Genomic DNA, 19,722 nt, shown 5'->3' on the forward strand with positions numbered 1-19,722 from the left:
TTTAAAGCATGTTGATTCCTAAAAGGTTATTACATATATTAATACATTAAATTAATACATATATAAAATATAGTGTAGTGTTTGTGCCCAATGGTCGGAGCGTCTGCCTACTAGTCTTCTGGGCATTAGGACTACATATTATAGGCATACATTTAGCCAAGGACTATTTACAGAAATATGAAGATCGTTCAAACAGCCCTACAGATATACATCTGAATACTATTTATTTTTGGATAGCCTAATGTCTGTCGACTGACTTTTAGCCACACAGACTGCAGAACCTCTCCCCCAAAAATCTCAAAAACATTTTTTATTTTTAAATGTCACTGTTTTCTCTCTCACACACACTCTCTCACTCTCTTTTTTTTTTGATAGACAAAAACATAACAAACAAAAAAGGCCTCACAACAAGAACAGGAATAGTCACCGGCTGAAACAACTTTGCTAGGGGTTCCAAAAACAAATTGATATATCAGACCTAAAATGATTATACAAAACACTACAGGTTCTAACTGCATAAAACAGTGCAATATCTGATCAAGCGACTTGATTGACTAAATAGAAAAAAAGAATAATAATAATGTTATTTCACAGGACAGGCTCTTCATGCAACAAGTGGTCACCAGTGGAACTGCATGGAAGTGAACGGGGTTGCCATGGCACGGCGTCACAGGGACTGCAGCAGCCGAGGACGAGGCGTGGATTTGGGAAGCGATCTTTAGCGGTGGGTGCTGACTCCTAGTTCACCTAATTACAGGGCGACTGCATGACCAATATTCTAACTAGAGAGCCATGGCCATTTACTGGCTCCAAGGGAAGGTCAAATATAGCTAACGTTAGACTGGTTAGCTTTGTTGTCAGGCGACTAGCCAAGTTTGATAGCTAGCTGGCTAACAGAGCTAGCCAGCATTGTTCGATCAGAGCTGTCTTCTAAGACAGCGAAATGAAGAGCTGGCTAACCTCCGCTAGCAAAGCGAGCTCTGGGTGAAGGGGGGAAAAGCCATGGATTCCTGAGTTTGAGAGGTTGGTCATTGCTGCTGAGAACTAGCTCGGTAGCTAGCAACCTGGCTGGTGTGGCTGGCTACACCAACATCACTAGCTGGCTTCCTGGCCACCACCTGTTGTTTGTTTTGCTTGTGTGGTTGTAGAGGGTAAGAATGTGTCCCTGCTATGCTTTTATGTTGCTGTACTGTAGCCAGCCAACTGGTCAACTCTCTCCGCATAATATCTATTTATTTAGCCCAACAACCAGTCGGTTGCGTGTGGTGAGTGACAGTTGTTTTGATGTGATTAGCTTGACACCCACCCACCCACCCAGCCCTCCCCGTTTACAAGGCATCTGTCAAGAGCAGACGGTGTGCTTTTAATCTCAGTATAATATATAAGCCATTCAGCTGACGCTTTTATCCAGAGCGACTTACATTGCAGTGAGTGCGTACATTTCAGTATATATGGTCCCAGCAGGAATCAAAGCTCTACCGACAGAGAGGACCATAGAGGATCAGTATGGGGAGGCATATCTGTCTCCATCTATGCTATGTTAGCTACAAGCTGTATTCAGATGACAACGGCTATATAAGGCTTACTTCAGCCGCTTGTTTAATATATATATATCAAAAAACCGACAGAGCTACTGTTCGTATAGATGAAAAGGTAGGCCTATATTTGTGCTTATTACTTGGTAATGTGGTGATGATGATGATGATGATGATGATGATGGAACACCCATGAAATGAAATGTAGGCTGTCCCAGCATGCACTTTGTGGTTTAAGAGGCATCACGGATTAATCAATCCACGCTCAATTCACTTCAAAGTGTATTGTTGTCATATGCGCTGGAAGGGAAGTGTACAGTACAATGAAATTCTAATTCGGAAGCTGTGTGGGCTTGTGTATTGTGTTACAATCGCACAGAATCGAATATAATACACAACACCATCATCATATAATAATCTTTAGAATCAATACCACTGATTTACAAAGCTGTTTCGGTCAGTGTGCAGAGAGGAACTGTACATCTCTTAAACACTGAGTAATAAATACTCTCTTGTCGGTAGGGGATCTCAATACCCAGGTGGTGTCCTCTCCTCTCCAATCCTCATCTCCCTTCCACTCTCCAATCTGTACTGAAAAAATATAGACGATGGCCTTTCAACGGCCCAGTTCTATTACATCAGTGCAGTTGGAAGGAAAGAAGTCATCGTTTAGAAATGTGATATAGACTTAGGCTAGGTGACGAAGGTGCTTTGTCCCAGTGCCATTGTGGGGTGAGCCAGGTTGTGGTCCAGCCTCAATAAACTCAGTCTCCAACTTTCATGTTTGAAGAAGATTTATTAGTCTACCTCACTCATTAGTGTACCTCACTCACTGCTTAGGTAAACACTGCCCTCGTGTGTTTCTCCAAATATGGAGAGTTGCAATCAGTGTTTCCTTGTCGTCATGGTTACCAATAATCGTGTGAAACATTGATGTCAGTGAGGCTTATTCGTGATGTTTTTATTGTTTGTCTGTCTGTCTGTGTGTGTGTGTGTGTGGACACACTCACACTTCTGTGTGGATAAATGAGGCGGCATTGAAATTAACTGAGTAGCCGGCACTTTAGTGGAACAAAAAAAATATATACCTCATGGAAATTTCCACTTCATGGGTCAGTTTCTTAGTGACGAAGATGCACAATATGACCAAGCTAAGACCCATGAACATAATGCGTCCTTATTCCTATTTTGGTTAATCTTTCTGATCTATTTTCTATGGATTTGGCTTTTCAGCATATTATTAACAAAACCTTACTAGGTCCTTTTTCCAGGCAAACATGTCAAAACTACTCAGATTTTTCCAAGCAGTTGGCTTGCAAAAGCAAACGGTGTTGCTTATTTTCCAAAGGATTTTGCCAGAGTAGTGTGAACATTTGTTCCTTGACACTGTTTTTTGGTCAGTTTTGCGTTCTCTCCCTTCAAAGATATGCATAATGAGGATCCTAGATATGTGTCTTGGGGCAACTTCACCTCACTGTGATTTTGCTAGCCTGGGTCTGCTTTTGCTTTAGGGCAGTTCTGTCTAAAAGGACTCATGAGTTCAAAAAATGTGAAATTCATCAGAGTATATCAAATTGGGTGTCAAGTCAAAGCTAAGAGTCTATATTTTGGGGAAATGAAGTGAGAAAAAAGTTGTTAAAAAATCCTCGGGAGAATCCTGTTTTAGGGTGTGTTATTGAATGATGTACAGTTAGTTGATGTGTGATCTGACATCTGTATCCTTGCAGCGTTCCCGGGCTAAAGGACAACATGGATTCCGAGAACATCCCCCACCCCTACGAGGATAATCGGGATGCAGAACGGAGCCGGCAGTCCCTGCGGAGCACGGGGAAAGATTCCGATGCCTCATTGCGGACCCGTAAGCGGGAAAAGAGTCGGGATGCGAATGAGAGGGAGAGCTGTGCAGGGGACCGGGCGAGAACGCGGATAAAGGACCCGGATCCGGACCGGGACCGGATGTCAGACAGCGTGCGACGGAGAAGCAGCGGCTCGTTCTACTCGGAGGACTACGAGAACGTCTCGCCCTCGGAACGTTCACTGTCGCCCTATTCCCGCACCCCGTCCCCCAGCCCACACCGAGGGGGGCGTGTTAAGAGGGTCTCCAGTAGCCCCCTCCACAAAACAGGTACACACACACACACACGCACACACACTCACACACACACACACACACACACATACACAGGTGACAGGGAAATCTGAGAAACACTGGCAACTCAATTGACTGTCCTGTAGATGGCAGTGTAGGACTTTGAATAGGGTGGCTTCATTAAAAATGTTCAGCCTTGATTTTTTTTGGTGCCGGTATTCACAGTATTTTCATGAGGCCATGTGTTTATCTCTGTAGAAGTATGTCTCTCTATGTAACCCGTGTGTCCTCCTTCAGCAGTACGTCGGGGTGTGTCTCGGCCCCAGCGGCCCGGCGGGCCGGCCCAGACCCAGCAGCAGCAGCAGCGTTGGGGTGTGCGCTCCCAAAGCAAGGACTCGGCCGCCCCCCCCAAAGACCTGGACCTGGTGACCAAGCGCATGCTGTCGGCCCGCCTGCTCAAGATCAACGAGCTGCGCAACGCCCTGGCCGAGCTGCAGCTGCGCAGCGACGAGCTGCAGAAGGAGAACCGCGTCCTGCGACAGGTGACGCACGCCTCTTCCTTTTGGCTTTGCGCTCCTTTCTATGATCTGATGGATCTCGTGGAAAATCTCGACGACTAAGTCTAGGAATTTTGAATGTGTCAGAATGGGAACCCTGGTTACAGTAGATATTACAGAGGAATGCGCCATACTTGTAATGTCAATCCAAGCAACACAGTCTACTTCCGTTAAACCAATCATATCTCATGTTAACTTTTGGACCTCTCCAGCTCCAGCACCGCCAGGAGAGGGCCCTCCATCGCTACGACGACACGGAGAGCGAGATCGCCCAGCTCCTCGCTCGCCACTCCAACGAGACCCACGCGCTGCGGGAGCGCCTGCGGCGGACGCAGGAGACGGAGCGGGCGGCCGAGCGGCGGCTCAAGGAGGTGGAGGAGCAGCTGCAGCGCAGCCAGGCGGCCCTGGGGAAGCTCCGCAGGCTGGCCGACCAGCAGGAGCTAGGACCCAGGGAGGAGCTGACCCGCAGGCTGGAGCAGGAGAAAGCCCAGGCCCAGGAGGGCCAGCGCAAGATCAAGGTGACTAGCTAGCAGCTGGCTTGTATGTATGGCGTCCAGTACATGTAGTCATATTTGAAATAAACCTATAGGGCTCCGAAGCGTGCTGCCAGATTGTACTTTGTTTAGCTTAATTCTGGTTCAACGCGATCCTTTCCGTAACATAGGCTTAAAGTGTCTTGTACATGTTCTTGTCCAATTAGCTAGCATGTGATTAGTCTTAAAGTTGGTGCTGTGGATGTTAAGAAAGACCATAACAAGTCATCAATAACCCCTAAAGAGGCAAAACAAGAGCCAAAGATTTCTCTTGGGTACTCTCAGGATAAGTGCTTACTGGTTTGTCTCCCTGGGTTACAGCCTATGGGTGTCTGCTATGGGAGGTCACGAGACTTGTCTGTTAGGTAAACACTCACACACACACACACACACACACACACACACACACACACACACACACACACACACACACACACACTCCTCGTCAGTGGTGTGTATCCTCGCTTCTCTGAAATCTCCCCTGGCAGGTAAACAAACGTTGTTGCCATCTAACAGGTATTCTGGGAGCACTGTTCACTTAGAGGAGGACATTTCATTTGTGTTTTGGCTGAGCTTTTGTCTTGGTTGTGGGGGTGAGTAAAAATGTGTTTGAGCGACTTTCACATTTCACATCCTCCACTCTGAACTCCCAGTCATATGGGTTAACAAGAAAACACCTCCATCTGCAAGTGAAGCAAGCCTCTATGACTGGGCATCATATGGGACTGGAGGATGAGAAACTGGTTGCTCTGAGTATAAGTGTCTTTATCTGAAATGTTTTTAAAAAATCTAAGTGTGTGTGTGTGTGTGTGTGTGTGTGTAGGAGCTGGAGCGCAGCATGGAGCTGAACAGTGGCAGTTTCCAGAGGCAGCTGGCTGCGGAGAGGAGGAAGACTATCAATGCCCAGGAGGAAGTCAAGGCTCTGCAGGAGGAGCTAGAACGCCTCAGCCAGAAGCTGAAGGTAGACACACACACACACACACACTCGGTGCTGACGCTCATGTTACAAGTAATGTCCGCTGATACGACGAGACCCGCCCTGCCTTGCGTCTCTAACGTTAGCCCATACCGCTTTAGGAGAAGGAGAGGGAACTGGACACAAAGAACATCTATGCCAACCGCATGATGAAGCCCTCACCCAGAAAGGACACTGACAACGGCACCAAGAGGAAAGGTACTGCTGTCTAATGTCTGTGTGAACGTGTGGGTTAAAAACTCTGGGATTCTCAGGCCCTAGTACGATAGGATGGCGGATGGCGTGAGTGTGAGTGTGAGTGTGAGTGTGAGTGTGAGTGTGAGTGTCTGTCTGTCTGTCTGTCTGTCTGTCTGTCTGTGTGTGTGTGTGTGTGTGTGTGTGTGTCTGTGTGTCTGTGTGTCTGTGTGTGTGTACATATCTTATCTCCATACTGTGTGTGTGCTCTCAGCCCCCAGTAGGAACACCACTAAGGCAGTGCAGACCGATGCCAGAACATTGAGTCTGGGCTTCCCGTCCCCTCCCCCGGCCATCACCGACAGCAACGAGTACGGCGACCAGGCCCCCGACGACTACCTCTCGCTCAAGGCAGGTGTCCCTACCTACACACAACGCCATCACCTGATTGGTTACAATCAGATCACCGGCTCATAAAGTCATAGGATGAAGGGTGGGACCTGGAAGACTTGAAATACTGGGGCTTGTGCGGGAGGAGTCATCAGGAGTACCGGCTCTCTTAGCTGTGCTAAAACCCTGTGCTAAAAGACATGTCATCTATGCTGGCTGTGTTTGCTCAAAAGCCAATAAGAATCTATAATGAGAGCAAGTCAGTGAATTGAATGGCGATAGACAGAACAGAAAGAGAGAGAGAGATTTACTTTCTCTTCTCTCTCTCTCTCTCTCTCTCCTCTCTTCTCTCTCTCTCTCTCTCTCTCTCTCTCTCTGGACAGGAGCTTGACGAGACGGACAGAAGACCCAGAGTGTCGAAGGAGAGGGAGGAGCGCCAGAGGGAACAGCAGAGGAAGAGAGACGTGGAAAGAGAGAGAGAGAGAGAGAGAGAGAGGGTAAAGGAGAGGGAACTGGAGAAAGAGAGACAGAGGGAGAAGGAGGAGAAGCAGAGGGTCGACTGGGAGCTGCACGCACTGGAGGAGAAGGCCAGGAGACTGAGAGACGGTGAGGACCTGAACCGTATCCCAACCATGCTCTAACCACAACTTGACCACACCCTGACTATTAACCAGCCACCACTTAACCATCAAAATAAATGAACCACAACTTAAACCTATTGACTAACTGACCGCAGTTTAACCATGGTCTTAGCCTAGATCGTGAACTACTTTAGTTCCAAAACCTATACCCTGAACACTACTTCACCATAACTTGACCACACTTCTCTAACTGTCCCCTGGCCATGTAAGCCATCTGGTGTAAATCATGTCCGGTGCGACCTTTCCCTGTGATAATGATGTGTAGCGGCTTAACCATGATGAACTGTGTGTGGTCTAACAATAATGAACTGTGTGTGGTTTAACCATGATGAGCCGTGTGTGGTTTAACCACGGTCCCTACCTGCTGCAGGTAGGAGAGGGTCAGACGCCTCAGTGGTCGAGCTGCAATGTGGGGGGGCAGGGTCACAACTTGGGGAGAGGGACAGTGAGTATGCACATAGTAAGCCTATAAAGAATACCTACATAGTTATACTAGAATAGATACCTCCATAGAGGTATATATGCTGGACTAGATCACCAGCACCAGCTTATTGCCCTATACCAACCAGTTCCTTTATTACCTCTTATCCAGCTGATTCTTAGCTGACTTCGCTTCTTGTCTATTAGCTTTATGATTTGCTGTTCTGCTGCGAGGTCCTGTGGTGCCTGTTTTTTCTTGCTGCTCTTGCTGCTCTTTCTTACTATCTGAAGCCAAGAAGTATCTTCATGTCTCTCTTTCTTTCTGGTCTTTCAATCTCTGTAGGCTGGGAAAAGGAGAAGGAGGAGGAGGAGGAGAGGAAGAGGAGGAGCCACGCACTAAAGGAGGAAGAAAACAGGAAGAGGCGTGGCCTGGTGCAGGAAGAGGTGGCGAGACGGAACCAGGAGGCATTAGCCAGTCAGGACGCGGCGGCGGAGGAGGAGCGTCGCAGGAAAGAGCAGCTATTGGCCAGGCTGCGTGAGATTGACAGGCAGAGCCAACCACACCACAGCCTGTTTTCAGACGCCGACCGCCCCGAGTTAAATTCCGCTTCCGTCGTCCATTCTCCCTCCCTGTTCTCCGAGCCGAAGAACCAGAACCCTTCCATCTTCAGCTTCACCGAACCAGAGGAGACGGGGGGCTTGCGTGGGTCGGCTGCCAGCAGCAGGGAGGGGGGGGGACGGGGGGACACAGAGAGTGGGCCAGGACCAGTTAGGAGAGGAGTGCGAGCCCAGATGTCCAGCGAGGACCTGGCTTTCGGCAGTTACGCCCCCTCCTTCGGACGCCCCGCGCCACGAGGCAACGGCTTCCCCCCGCCACCACCGAGGGAGGATATGGACGCCGTTCTAGGGGGGGTGGGTATCAGTCTCGGTGGGTCTGAGAAGGAAAGAGGGGGTCCGGGACTGGGGAAGGAAAATAAGTCCAGTCTGATGCAGCAGCTCTTCGGACCCCCGTCCTCCTCCCCGCCAGCCGAAGGCCCTCCAGCCTCCAGTAAGATGGAGATCATCAGCCCCCCTGCCTCCACTGGCGGCCGTGGCAGGAGAGAGGGACTTTTCGTCTTTGATCCCGAGCCTGCCGCCCCCCCGGCCCACATCCTCAGCACCCTGCACGTGACAGAGAGCAGGCCCGCCGTCCGAGCCATCCCCTCATTCGACGACGACATCGAGGAACTGACCCTCTGATTGGCTCTTAAGAAGGAACTTGCTCTCTGATTGGCAAATTCTAGGAAGTGTCACCTCCTTTATAAGCCATCACAGCTGTCAATCACCATATGACTGGATGTGGCGGTGGTGACTTCTACAGGAAAAAGGGCTTATTTTGTTTTGTCGTCATATCAGATAAATCAAAACCTAATGTACAATAACGAGTGGTTTTGATTCATTCTCAGTTTGATGAGATGATCTCAACTTTCCTCCTACACAAAACCAGGAAAGGAAATCTCTCCATCTTACGCTCTTTCCCGTTTTCATTCTCTTGCCAGCACAGATCTTTTTCGGTGAGATAAGTTTGATGAGGGAATTGTGAGACGGAGGCTGAGATCTGAGTCGCATGCATGAGGAACTGAAAGCTCTTACGAAGCCAGTGGTACCAGGCCAAGGCTCATAGATGGCCCTTCATTGGATGAATGCATCTGTAGTATAATGGCCACCATGGTGGTGGTGCATCAGATCAGTTGTTTGTTTTTGTCCATGTAGAGATGTTCATGATGTACACTCGTCTTACAGAGACAGGTGTTGAAGTGTCACGCAGACTGTGTGAGTGTGTGTGTGAGTGTGTGAGTGTGTGTGTGAGTGTGTGAGTGTGTGAGTGTGTGAGTGTGTGTGTGTGTGTGTGTGTGTGTGTGTGTGTGTGTGTGTGTGTGTGTGTGTGTGTGTGTGTGTGTGTGTGTGTGTGTGTGTGTGTGTGTACACACATATAACCTAGGAGGAAGTGTATGGTGCCATGAAATGAGTGTATGTGCTACTCAGGTGTGGGTCTTTATTAATAGCTAAATGCATTGTCAGGTACATTAAGACATTGAGACCCATTCTTGAAACACATACTGTGGATATCGTGGTTACACTTTACTTGTTTGTTTGCTCTTAACTCTAAATGCATTTTTTATTTTATGTCATTTAGTGTATGGCCACAAGTGTCCACAGTCACAGATATCTTGAGTGTGTGGATGAATATCAGGTTTATAAGCCATAGTATTCAGTTAAATACCACTAAGATACAGTGCTTGTGATCACTGCAAATGTTTTGTGTTGTTTTGAATACATTAAACATTGCTACAATGATTTTTTGGTAGACATTAAAAATGTACAATCAAAACAAGATGTTAGTGTTATAGAGAATATAGAGAACCAAGAAGAAGAAAGTAATGTGATAAAACAGACTCTTTCCATTCCATCCTGCATCCTTCTGTCATGAGCTTGATTATGTCAGGCGAGGTAGAAATGCACCAGGATTTCAAATGAATTTCTCAGGAGCGGAGTTTTCGTAAGCGTTTTACTACAGGACAAGCAGATTTTTTGGAAAGCTCTTTTACACAATCTCTATGAATATGAAGGTACACCTTATGCCATCAAATAAAAGCTGAGAATCTCTATGTTAACCACAAAGTAATTGTTTGATTCAAATCCAAACTGTTGGAGTGTAGAGCCAAAAGAAGAACAAAATGCTTCACTGTCCCATTACTTAAGCACTGGGCACTGTAAAAGAAAATGAGCTTGTCCCTATTTGGAAACAAGGTAACATCCTGCCAAATCTTGAAATATTGTTGAATAATAGTTGATTTGGGGCAAAAGTTGAATGTGTAGTAATAGCACTGAAAGAATGTTTGCGTGCATTAATGTATGTATAACTGTCAAACTGAACGAATGTCAATTGTGCGATTGAACATTGGAGTGTGTTTTGATGCGTCAGTGACCTGCTAGTGTTCTTCCCTCTCTCAGACAATCATGACATAAAACCATACTTAAAAAACAATGCACCCTAAAAGAGTCTCATTCTATTGTTCAATACTAATACAAACTTTGCCTTGACCAAATTGAAGTACCAACAGACCTTAGAGATACAACAGCGCCCTCTTCTGTTTAATCACTCACACCACATAAACAAAGTGACAAAATATGTATTGATCTGTGCTTTTTGTAATTCATAGGATGAAACATTTACATAAGGGATTTCTCTATAGACTTTATCATAATGAACATTTGTAAGACATTTTCTTTATTCAGTGAACAGTTTTGGTATTGTCAATAGGTATGGAATCATAAATAACCTGTTGTGTGTATGTATGTAACATTTTGATTCTGTTGGCAACGTTTTTTTCCAAAGGCTTTCCTCAAACTGCAAACGTGTAATTTGTGATCAAGCCTATAGCTGTGATGCCTTTTGTCTGCTTTTACTTTATCTTGTTTTTCTTTTCCCCCTTTTTTTTTTTGGTACATCTGTAATCGTCTTTCTTATGTTTCTAAAATGGTTCACTTATTGTGTTGTTGTTAAATAAAACCTTTAAAAACACATATATATATATATATCACCAACCTCTATTGCCTGTGCGTAACAGACTGTACGCAGTTGCTGCAGGCCAGGATCCTCGGACGCGGAGACTTGACGGGGGATTCCTGAAGTGTCTCCTGGCAACTAGAACCTGACGCAGCCCGCCGCACCTCCTCCGGGCTTCGACAGAACAAGTGGACAGAGGAGCAGGAGCGGGAATTTGGGGATATCGCTGCTATTGCAGGACATCTTCGATCGCGGATTGTTTTAACTGATCGCGACGCCCAGAATTCGATTGCCCTGTATAATAGCGAGCTCTCCAGGTAAGTTTATGCCGCACGAATCAGTTATTTCACGTGATAAAACTGCAGAACTGTTTTTTTTATTTTATTTGATCGATAATGGGTTTTAGGCTATGCGTGGTGTAGCTCACGTGCTGTAGATGACTATATTTCTGATTTGCCTTTTGCACAGTTTAATACTACATAATCAAGTCATTCTTATAATGCTGCCTCAAGACATTATAATGCAGCAATGATCCTATAGTGCACAGCGACAAATGTATGCGTACGTACTGTATTGTACTGCTTTTTTTGTGTTGCCAAATTGTGGAGGGGGACCTGCCTGCTATATATGAAGTAGTTTCACTAAACTACTGTGTTTATGAACTACTGTATAACAACATATACCATTAAACATTTAGAAAGTAACAATTACCTCGACCAGTATGCATGGTGAAACTTCAGAATTCCTTCATAATAAATTAACAGTTATGTAATAACATAAATTACAGTTATAACTGTAATAACAGTTGTGTAATACTACACGTTTTGTCCTCAATATTTAGATTATGCTACTGTACCACTGTTTTCTTGACAGCAAACAAAACATTCTATGCAGGCTGTCTGCACAATAATCAGGGTTAATAAAATGAATTTATTGTAGTGTCATGTACAATCATCACATTATTCTCACCCAACACAATTTGATGCTTAGCTTGCAAAGATTTCTGAAAGAGATCATAACAATTCTGAGAGATTATGTTATTGGGCTGTTTGGCCAGACACACAATGTGGGCATGTTTGCTATGTAGACATTGACTTCATGTCCCGGATGGAAATAGAACCAGACATTCAAGTTGTTGGCCAGACCAGATTTGGCATGTCATACAGTTATCCACCGCAAAATGGATTTTATTGGTGTGGCAAACAAGTTGCTAGACGTTGCCGAGCAATCAAATTCTGCTCTTTCAGTAACCATGAAACACAAGGAATGTAATGTGGAAGACTGGCACAATGTGATTCGGACTCAGCATGCCAAATGGGAAATTCAGAAAGGCCTAATGGTGAAATTGTTATTTTCTTTGTCTGAAGTTCTATTGGTGTCATAATTCATTGAAAGCCACCATTTAATATGTGTGGTGCATAGTTGATCCCCACTGGTCATTGGTCAATTCTCAAGTTTTCTTGGACTCACAATCACCCTTGCAAAGATGCAAAACAGTGGTACATCCAAAACTAGCCTATGCCACGCTATTTTTGCAAGTGATAGCAGTACAGTATATATAACATATATAACAGTATATATGGCAACATTTGATGTGGAGAAGTAATGATGTTACTGTCTTTATTTTCATGTTTGAGTACATGGGCTAATAGTGCAGACAGTAGGGACTCGTTCCATAATGAATAATATTATATAATGACTGTGCAATTATTTTAGCAATCCATGGCTCTAATTTTATCTAGGTTTCGTCACAACCACACAACCACTTACTCTGTCTTTAGATGTATAGAGTCATTAAAAATGTATGACCCTAATGCTCTGTGTTACAATGAGACCTCCAGAGACTTATTGATTTCCATATGGAAGTAATAAGTGCAAATCCTTTCCCTAATCCCTTCCTCCAATGCAAAATTACTATTTTCAAAACAGTTATTCCTACTCTGCATTTGCATCGCGATAAGTCCACTTTGCCTTGCAAAACAGTCTAGCCCATAGATACACTCGTGATGACCTCACTGGGCTGCTGTGGCCATTGTGGAAGGACTGATCTCACACTTTGCGAGAGATCCCTGAGCCAAAGCAATGTTCTTGTTGAACAACATCACTAACACCAATGTCATATCCATGACAGCATATCTATATTATACACAATATACACCATATTATATCGGCACTGTGGGGCATTTTATTTGATCAGCTCGGTCGGTCTCATCCCATTAACATCAATTGAGAGAATGTTACTCAGAAGAGACGTAGCTGAATGTGCTGGAAAATACCCTTGAGGTTCACACTCAATTGATGTGAGTGGGTGTCTGAAATCCAATCTTCTGTCGGGTTATTTTTGGTGGTGTAAATCAATGTGTCTAGGTTAACATGAGGAAAAGCACTAATACTGTATGGATCCATAGACAGGACAATAGATGTACACCATGGATTTGATCTCATAGTACATAGTATCAAGTATCATCAGTCAAGGCTGTGGGTTCTACCCTTATGGTTTGTTGCCTCTGTATTCCGACCATCTATCTGTCTACCCGTCAGGTACGCTATTTTTAGACACTTACATGAGTAACGTTTTATGAAATTGTAAAAAAATAAAAATAACACTAGGAGTCCTAAGATTAGAACTAAGATTGATTAAAACATTACCTTAATGGTACAACATTTGTTGGCCTTCACAAACTAATCACAATAAGCTAGAATAGATGGTCCATAAAATTAGCAGGTTGCTTTAAAGTCTGGGTCTGTGGCACAGTCTATAATCTGTCCCCACAGTCTGTCTTCTGCTGTCACAATGGGGCTGCTGAGGGTTCTGAGATCACCACTGAGGCTGGAGGCAGAATAGTGCTGACTCACTTATGGTGCCCCATTGCCATGGAAACGCCATGTCCCCCGTCTAGCGAGAATCCATAGTAAGACACAAGGTGTGTTTAAGAGAACGCTGATCTAAGACCATTGTTGTTTAGACGTATAATGATTAGGGTTTAGATCGGAGTAAGTAGCGTAGATCTCAGGGGCTTATAGAGACACGCTGACTCATAAGAAGCAGGGCATCAGATTAATATGAGTAGCACACATTGTGCTCTCGGTTATATAATGATGCGAAGGGTCCATATTTCAGACAAGAAGACATGGTACTAATAATGCCAAGGACATGTCTAATCCCAGATATAAAACTACTGACTCAGCAAACTGAATAAAGGCTGAGCTTTAGCTTTTTTTGAAGAGTGCCATTTTGTATTTTTTACCACTTTAGAAATGGTTGACATTGCCTTAATCACCAAGTGTGACAGCATTTTATGACATGCGTGTTTTATCTGTTTTGTCTCTGACTTGTATAGTGCTGAAGGACATCTCACCTCAGACTGGAAACACAAAGGATGTTGAAGCTTTTAAGAGGGAGTTCTCAATGAAGGAAGCTTCTCAAGTGCCTCACTCTTCATCTGGATGACCTCTCTTTGTCTTACCACACCAAGAAACCAGCACAGGGACAGAATGACAAAACAAGGGCAGTAATCACCCACTTAAGCACTGGGGCACTGGGGTTTCAATAAAGAACACATCACTTGACCATTCCTCTTGATAACAACAGTGTTTTTTGGTAGTTGTGATTGTTTATAACTGGGTTGGCCATGGAAGCAGGCTCAATCCCCCAGATTAAAGTGGACATTCCTACCGACCCAGACAGGGAAGAAGCCGACCAAAAAGACATGGAATCAGCCCCAGACGACCACTTGAGGAGCCTAAAGGCCCTGACCGAGAAGTTGAGGCTGGAGACCCGCAGACCTTCCTACCTTGAATGGAAGACCCGATTAGAGGCCCAAAGCAACAAATGTTTGGCAGTACCAGAGGAGCAGCCCCAGCCCGAGCAGAGGGACTCCGAAAGGCAGTCTGGAGAACCCAAAGAGAACCTCGTGAACTCAGAGCTGATCCAGCACAGCGTACCCTCAAGACCGCTGAAAGAATTTCAGAATATTGATGAGGCTCTCAACTGGCTCAGGAAGGAACTGGTGAGGGAACAGCATGGGCGACTGCCTCTCCGAGAGACGACCTCTGTTTGAGAATATTTGTCAGTTACTTTTTTTTTATTTTTCGATTTTCCCACACCAAAGGACAACAGTACAGGACTAACTGCCATGCACTGATAGTGCTAATTATGAAAGGGTGAAGATAATTTGAGTGAATTAAGGGTTAGGGTTAAAGACTGTAAAAAAGTTATCAAACATGAATGAACAGCTCCTCTTTGGAAAAAAAAACCCTTGTGTGCGGTGTAATATTGCACAATCTGTAACTTTCACTAACCTTACATTTGAGAAATGGCTAGTATTACCTTGATCCCGGCCCGATAGTCTTTCCTGCATTCCTTGCACCTTCTCTCTTCGCTTCCTTCTCAAAATGCATGGGAGGAAAATATCTCAGACGAGGAAACTTGGAGTGAGAAGGGAGGATGCGAGGAATGGAGGAGAGACTATTGGGATGCTATTGATTCACTGACAAGTTCCAACCCAGGCTTTCTTTCTCTCCTTTTTGTGTGATTGGCAGACGGAGATGCGACTGCAGGACCAGCAGCTGGCGCGCCAACTCATGCGTCTTCGCAGTGACATCAACAAGCTCAAGATTGAGCAGGCGTGCCACCTGCACCGTCGCATGCTCAACGACGCCACCTTTGGCCTGGAGGAGCGGGACGAGCTCTCTGACCTGCTGTTCGACTGCCCCGTCACCCCAGGCTTCGGCCTCTCCGCGCCACTGCGACTCATCGGTGTCACCAAGATGAACATCAACTCCCGCCGCTTCTCACTCTGCTAGCCATAGCGATAACTCTGCCTGGCTACTAGGTACTGGATGTCTTATGTGTATTAGACCTCAGCCTTGACCTGACCTGGTGTAAGGGCACACAGATAAAAGCAAAATACTGATCCAAGTTTAACATTTTAATGACTTATTCGTACGGTACATGACTGCTCTTAAACAGGGAGTGAGGCATGTCACTGATTGAGCACAGTTTATACGTTAGATAATGCAAATAAATGCCACGAAACAAAGAGGCAGCTAATGACACCCCCTCTGTCATAACGTTACAGATGGTTCATTCCGATATATGATCTTTGAAGGCTTCCCCAACCTGAAACATACTGTAGCTCACTATGAGATACATGATGGCACTTTTGAGGTCTTCACCAGTTGCTTTTTGGTCCATTCCTAGCCTTATACTGCATACCCCTCTGTATCCATTCTCTACTAGTAAAGAAGTTCAATGATTGTAGTATTTCCCCCGTGGGTTCATCGATGTATTTCCGTTTTATACATGCACAAAAATTACATAATATTGTTTCATACAAAATGTAGACATCATATTTGTCAATTTGACCAGGATATAGTGTGTAGTAACTAAACAATGGCTATGAATAAAAGTAGTGATTGAATCATGCTATATTTAACCATAGGCCAATTTTACTAACAAATTCATATTTTAATATCACAGGAGACAAGGATTTTTTCTTTTTGTCTTTGACTCTCAGATCAAATGATGAATTTCTTTATTTTGTAAAATAGCAAAAAGTCCTGTGTATTTTCTTATTGTCCTATTAGTCAACCAAAAGTAAAATGTTGTTGAGATTCATACATTGTTACTTGCTTAAAATGTGTGCATTTTTCTAGAGTTCAATTTTAGAAATGATGTTGCCTGTCATTGTGGAGGAAAACGTTAAAGTTGGATGGATGCATAACAGCTTGTTATGCCCTGAATCAGTTCCAATTTTATATACCTCAGTGAGTACAAAACAACTTAAAACATGTATTTACCGTATACCTATAATATGCAGCAGTATGTTCAGATTTTATTGTCAATTAGCTTTAATTGGTTGTATCTTGTTATGTAAAATGGAGTAGAAGTTTCCATGTATGTTCTAAAATGATAGTCAACCAGATGAATTATGTGTGCTTGCTGCACGCACACACACACACACACACACACACACACACACACACACACACACACACACACACACACACACACACACACTACACATACTCAATGGTTAATGTAATATGCTTTTTTATGTGTATCATAATCATCATGACTTCAGTCATAGTACCACTCCTTAGCATACAATACAGCATGTTAACAAAAGGCTTCCTCCATGTTGGTCACTGACACAGTGCCTCAAGTCATTATCATCCAGGTTATTCTCTGTTTGCAAGAACACCTGAATGTCCAATTTGTACCCAACAATAGTCACACAAAGTAACTCCAGACGGTGAAGGAACAAAGGAAGGAGTGGTGTGTTCCTGCTGAGACTGGTCCAAGTACCAACACAAGGTGATTATGTTTCGGTGCCCAGCACAATGCAAGGCCTTTGACAAGGGTTAGGCACTGACGAACAATGTGGCTCGGTACAACCAGCCTGCTCCAATGTCAGAGAACATTCAGATCCATCATTTCTTACACTCTCCTCGTGTCCTCATATTACTAATGCCATTATGATTTGGACAAACCTTTGTCGACCCAGAAAAGTACACTACGGAGAAAAGAACATATAGATGAAGGGGGAGCCATCCACGCTACCCCCCTATCTCCAAATGACCCTTCCCACGATGGGACAAATGGCTGTGGAATGCGGTAATGTTATCTGAATGGAATAGATCTCATTGGTTCTCCTTGCAAACAGCTCCTAATTTAAATACTATGGTTGAAAGTCGGTATAAAACAGAAGGAGAGCACAGATCCATTCTCTTCTCTCTTTGCCTTGGTGTTCTGGTCACAGCTTCAGGTGTTGTTTCTGAGTACAGTATCATGTGGTCTGTCCTCTCTCTCTCTCACTCTCTCTCTCTCACTCTCTCTCTCTCTCTCACTCTCTCTCTCTCTCTCTCTCTCTCACTCTCTCTCTCTCTCTCTCTCTCTCTCTCTCTCTCTCTATCTATCATTTACCATTGAGGGTAGACAAACATTTTTCTATTAAGTATTTGCCTTGTAATAATTGTATAAGTATACAGTAACCTCTTTTGATTCATTCTATTTGACCATTCTTGCACTAAATCACCACAAACTCAACAATTGTTTGCACATAGTGCGAATGAAATTACTTGGCGTCAGATTATTAATATTAAGATATGCTGATTTCCAGAACCTAGGTTAAGTATACTTCTAGACTAAAACGCATTGGTGACATTTTATCTAGAGCCTATAATTAAAATGTTCACACTGCATTATAATACTTTACAAACATGTCCTATATGACTGCGTTAAAATGTATTTTATCATCTCATAATGATCCTGAGCTATTTATCAGTAATTTTCCGTGATCTGAAAAGAAATGCCTCATGGACAGACACAGCATATTATGATATATTATAAAGACATTACAAGGCATGATACATGTCTACAGTATAATGCCTTATAACACATTTTACATGAATCATTGTTGTAAGATCACTGCCTCTCACAAATGTGGTTTTGCACCACCACCACCACCCCCCCATACGGGACCCTCTATGCGTTTGTCCTGATGCCTTTGTTTAGCCTAGCGACCCTCCACACACATTGCACTCAGCCTACAGGCTACACCCACTGTCCAAGGCCCTACAGGCTACACCCACTGTCCAAGGCCCTACAGGCTACACCCACTGTCCAAGGCCCTACAGGCTACACCCACTGTCCAAGGCCCTACAGGCTACACCCACTGTCCAAGGCCCTACAGGCTACACCCACTGTCCAAGGCCCCACCGTTCTGGGAGGTGTGAAGACAAGCATGCGTGTCTGAGAGTACATGTGATGAGGCCGCCTGCCCCCTGATCCCCTTTCTTTCTCAGTCTGTATGATCGAAGGTGGCATGTCATGAATGACTTTGTTGAGGCTGGGATTTTCATGCTTGATCTGAATTTCTCGTCGCTGAAAGTCACTGTGGGCGCTGCCAGTAAGTAAACAGACCATATTGGCTAGTTTTGACAGTGGTCTCAGCTGTATCCATTTGGAATGTTTAAATCATGTTTTAAATTATTTTACGGTCACATTTTAAGGTCACAAGCAGAGGTCACATTGACCACACGAGCGATCTGTGGCAGTGGTTTCAGTTGGTATTAATAAGAGATGTGGATACAGATCGCGTCCACATTCTGATGGTGCCCACATTTTCGGCAGGTGCAGACAGTCAAAAGACACGTGGGTAAACTGATTGTGATCAGATTTTCCTGACCACCTCTGGAGGTGCAGCTCTGTAGTCAGGGAATGCATGGTGCACCCAGACCACAGAGTTTGTAACGTGTATCAAAGCATGAAAGTCCAGTTTTAAGGTTAATCACTACCTCTGGTGATCCAGGGAAGGCATGGTGTCTGTGTGGATGCAATCCGGCCACCATTAAGCGCATAGAACCGATTAAATAAAGCAGAGGAGACATTTTTTTTTTTACAAAATGTGGGCAAATGAGACTGTAACTGTTGTATATTTGTGCAAGTGAAGAAGCACTGTACCGTGATCTGATCATGTTCGGATAACAAAGGTTGCATGTTAATAAAGCCAAGTGTAACCATGGCATTTGCACTCTCTCTAGATATGTAGGTTTATGTGGTATTCATTTATTTTGGTTTTGTTTAAAGGTCCAGAGCTGAATGTAGATGTGAGCTTCAGAATAGTGCTATATGACCATGATCGGTAGATAATGCACTTTCTATAATCTGGTGTCATGGCAGAGCACTGGCCTCTACGTACACATACGTGTGTATGTTTTGTGGATATGCACAAATTTGCCACGGTTACAAAAAGTAGAACATTTTATGTTTTCTGGAGTGTCGTCAAAGAGGGCAGCAATGTGCAAAACTGCATGCTACACCTTTAAGTAATGAAACCCTGACAAGGTCTTT

The 19,722-nt window shown here is 44.4% G+C and overlaps 2 protein-coding genes across 2 annotated transcripts; both read left to right on the plus strand.

Moving 5' to 3' along the window:
• Positions 1-692: 692 nt before the first annotated feature.
• Positions 693-10,792, plus strand: lca5 (lebercilin LCA5). Its single transcript, XM_083688781.1, has 9 exons — positions 693-724; positions 3,263-3,660; positions 3,922-4,166; positions 4,394-4,699; positions 5,538-5,675; positions 5,792-5,888; positions 6,139-6,275; positions 6,638-6,860; positions 7,659-10,792. Exons 2-9 carry the CDS (start codon positions 3,285-3,287, stop codon positions 8,552-8,554), a joined length of 2,418 nt encoding a protein of 805 aa, XP_083544907.1. The 5' UTR covers positions 693-724; positions 3,263-3,284; the 3' UTR covers positions 8,555-10,792.
• Positions 10,793-11,042: 250 nt separating this feature from the next.
• fam167ab (family with sequence similarity 167 member Ab) lies at positions 11,043-19,322 on the plus strand. Its single transcript, XM_083688290.1, has 3 exons — positions 11,043-11,182; positions 14,207-14,875; positions 15,408-19,322. The coding sequence occupies exons 2-3, from the start codon at positions 14,498-14,500 to the stop codon at positions 15,669-15,671; spliced, it is 642 nt and encodes a 213-aa protein (XP_083544416.1). The 5' UTR covers positions 11,043-11,182; positions 14,207-14,497; the 3' UTR covers positions 15,672-19,322.
• Positions 19,323-19,722: the final 400 nt, after the last annotated feature.

Source organism: Argentina silus, assembly GCF_951799395.1.
Source record: "Argentina silus genome assembly, chromosome: 17".
NCBI classification, from domain to species: domain Eukaryota; kingdom Metazoa; phylum Chordata; class Actinopteri; order Argentiniformes; family Argentinidae; genus Argentina; species Argentina silus.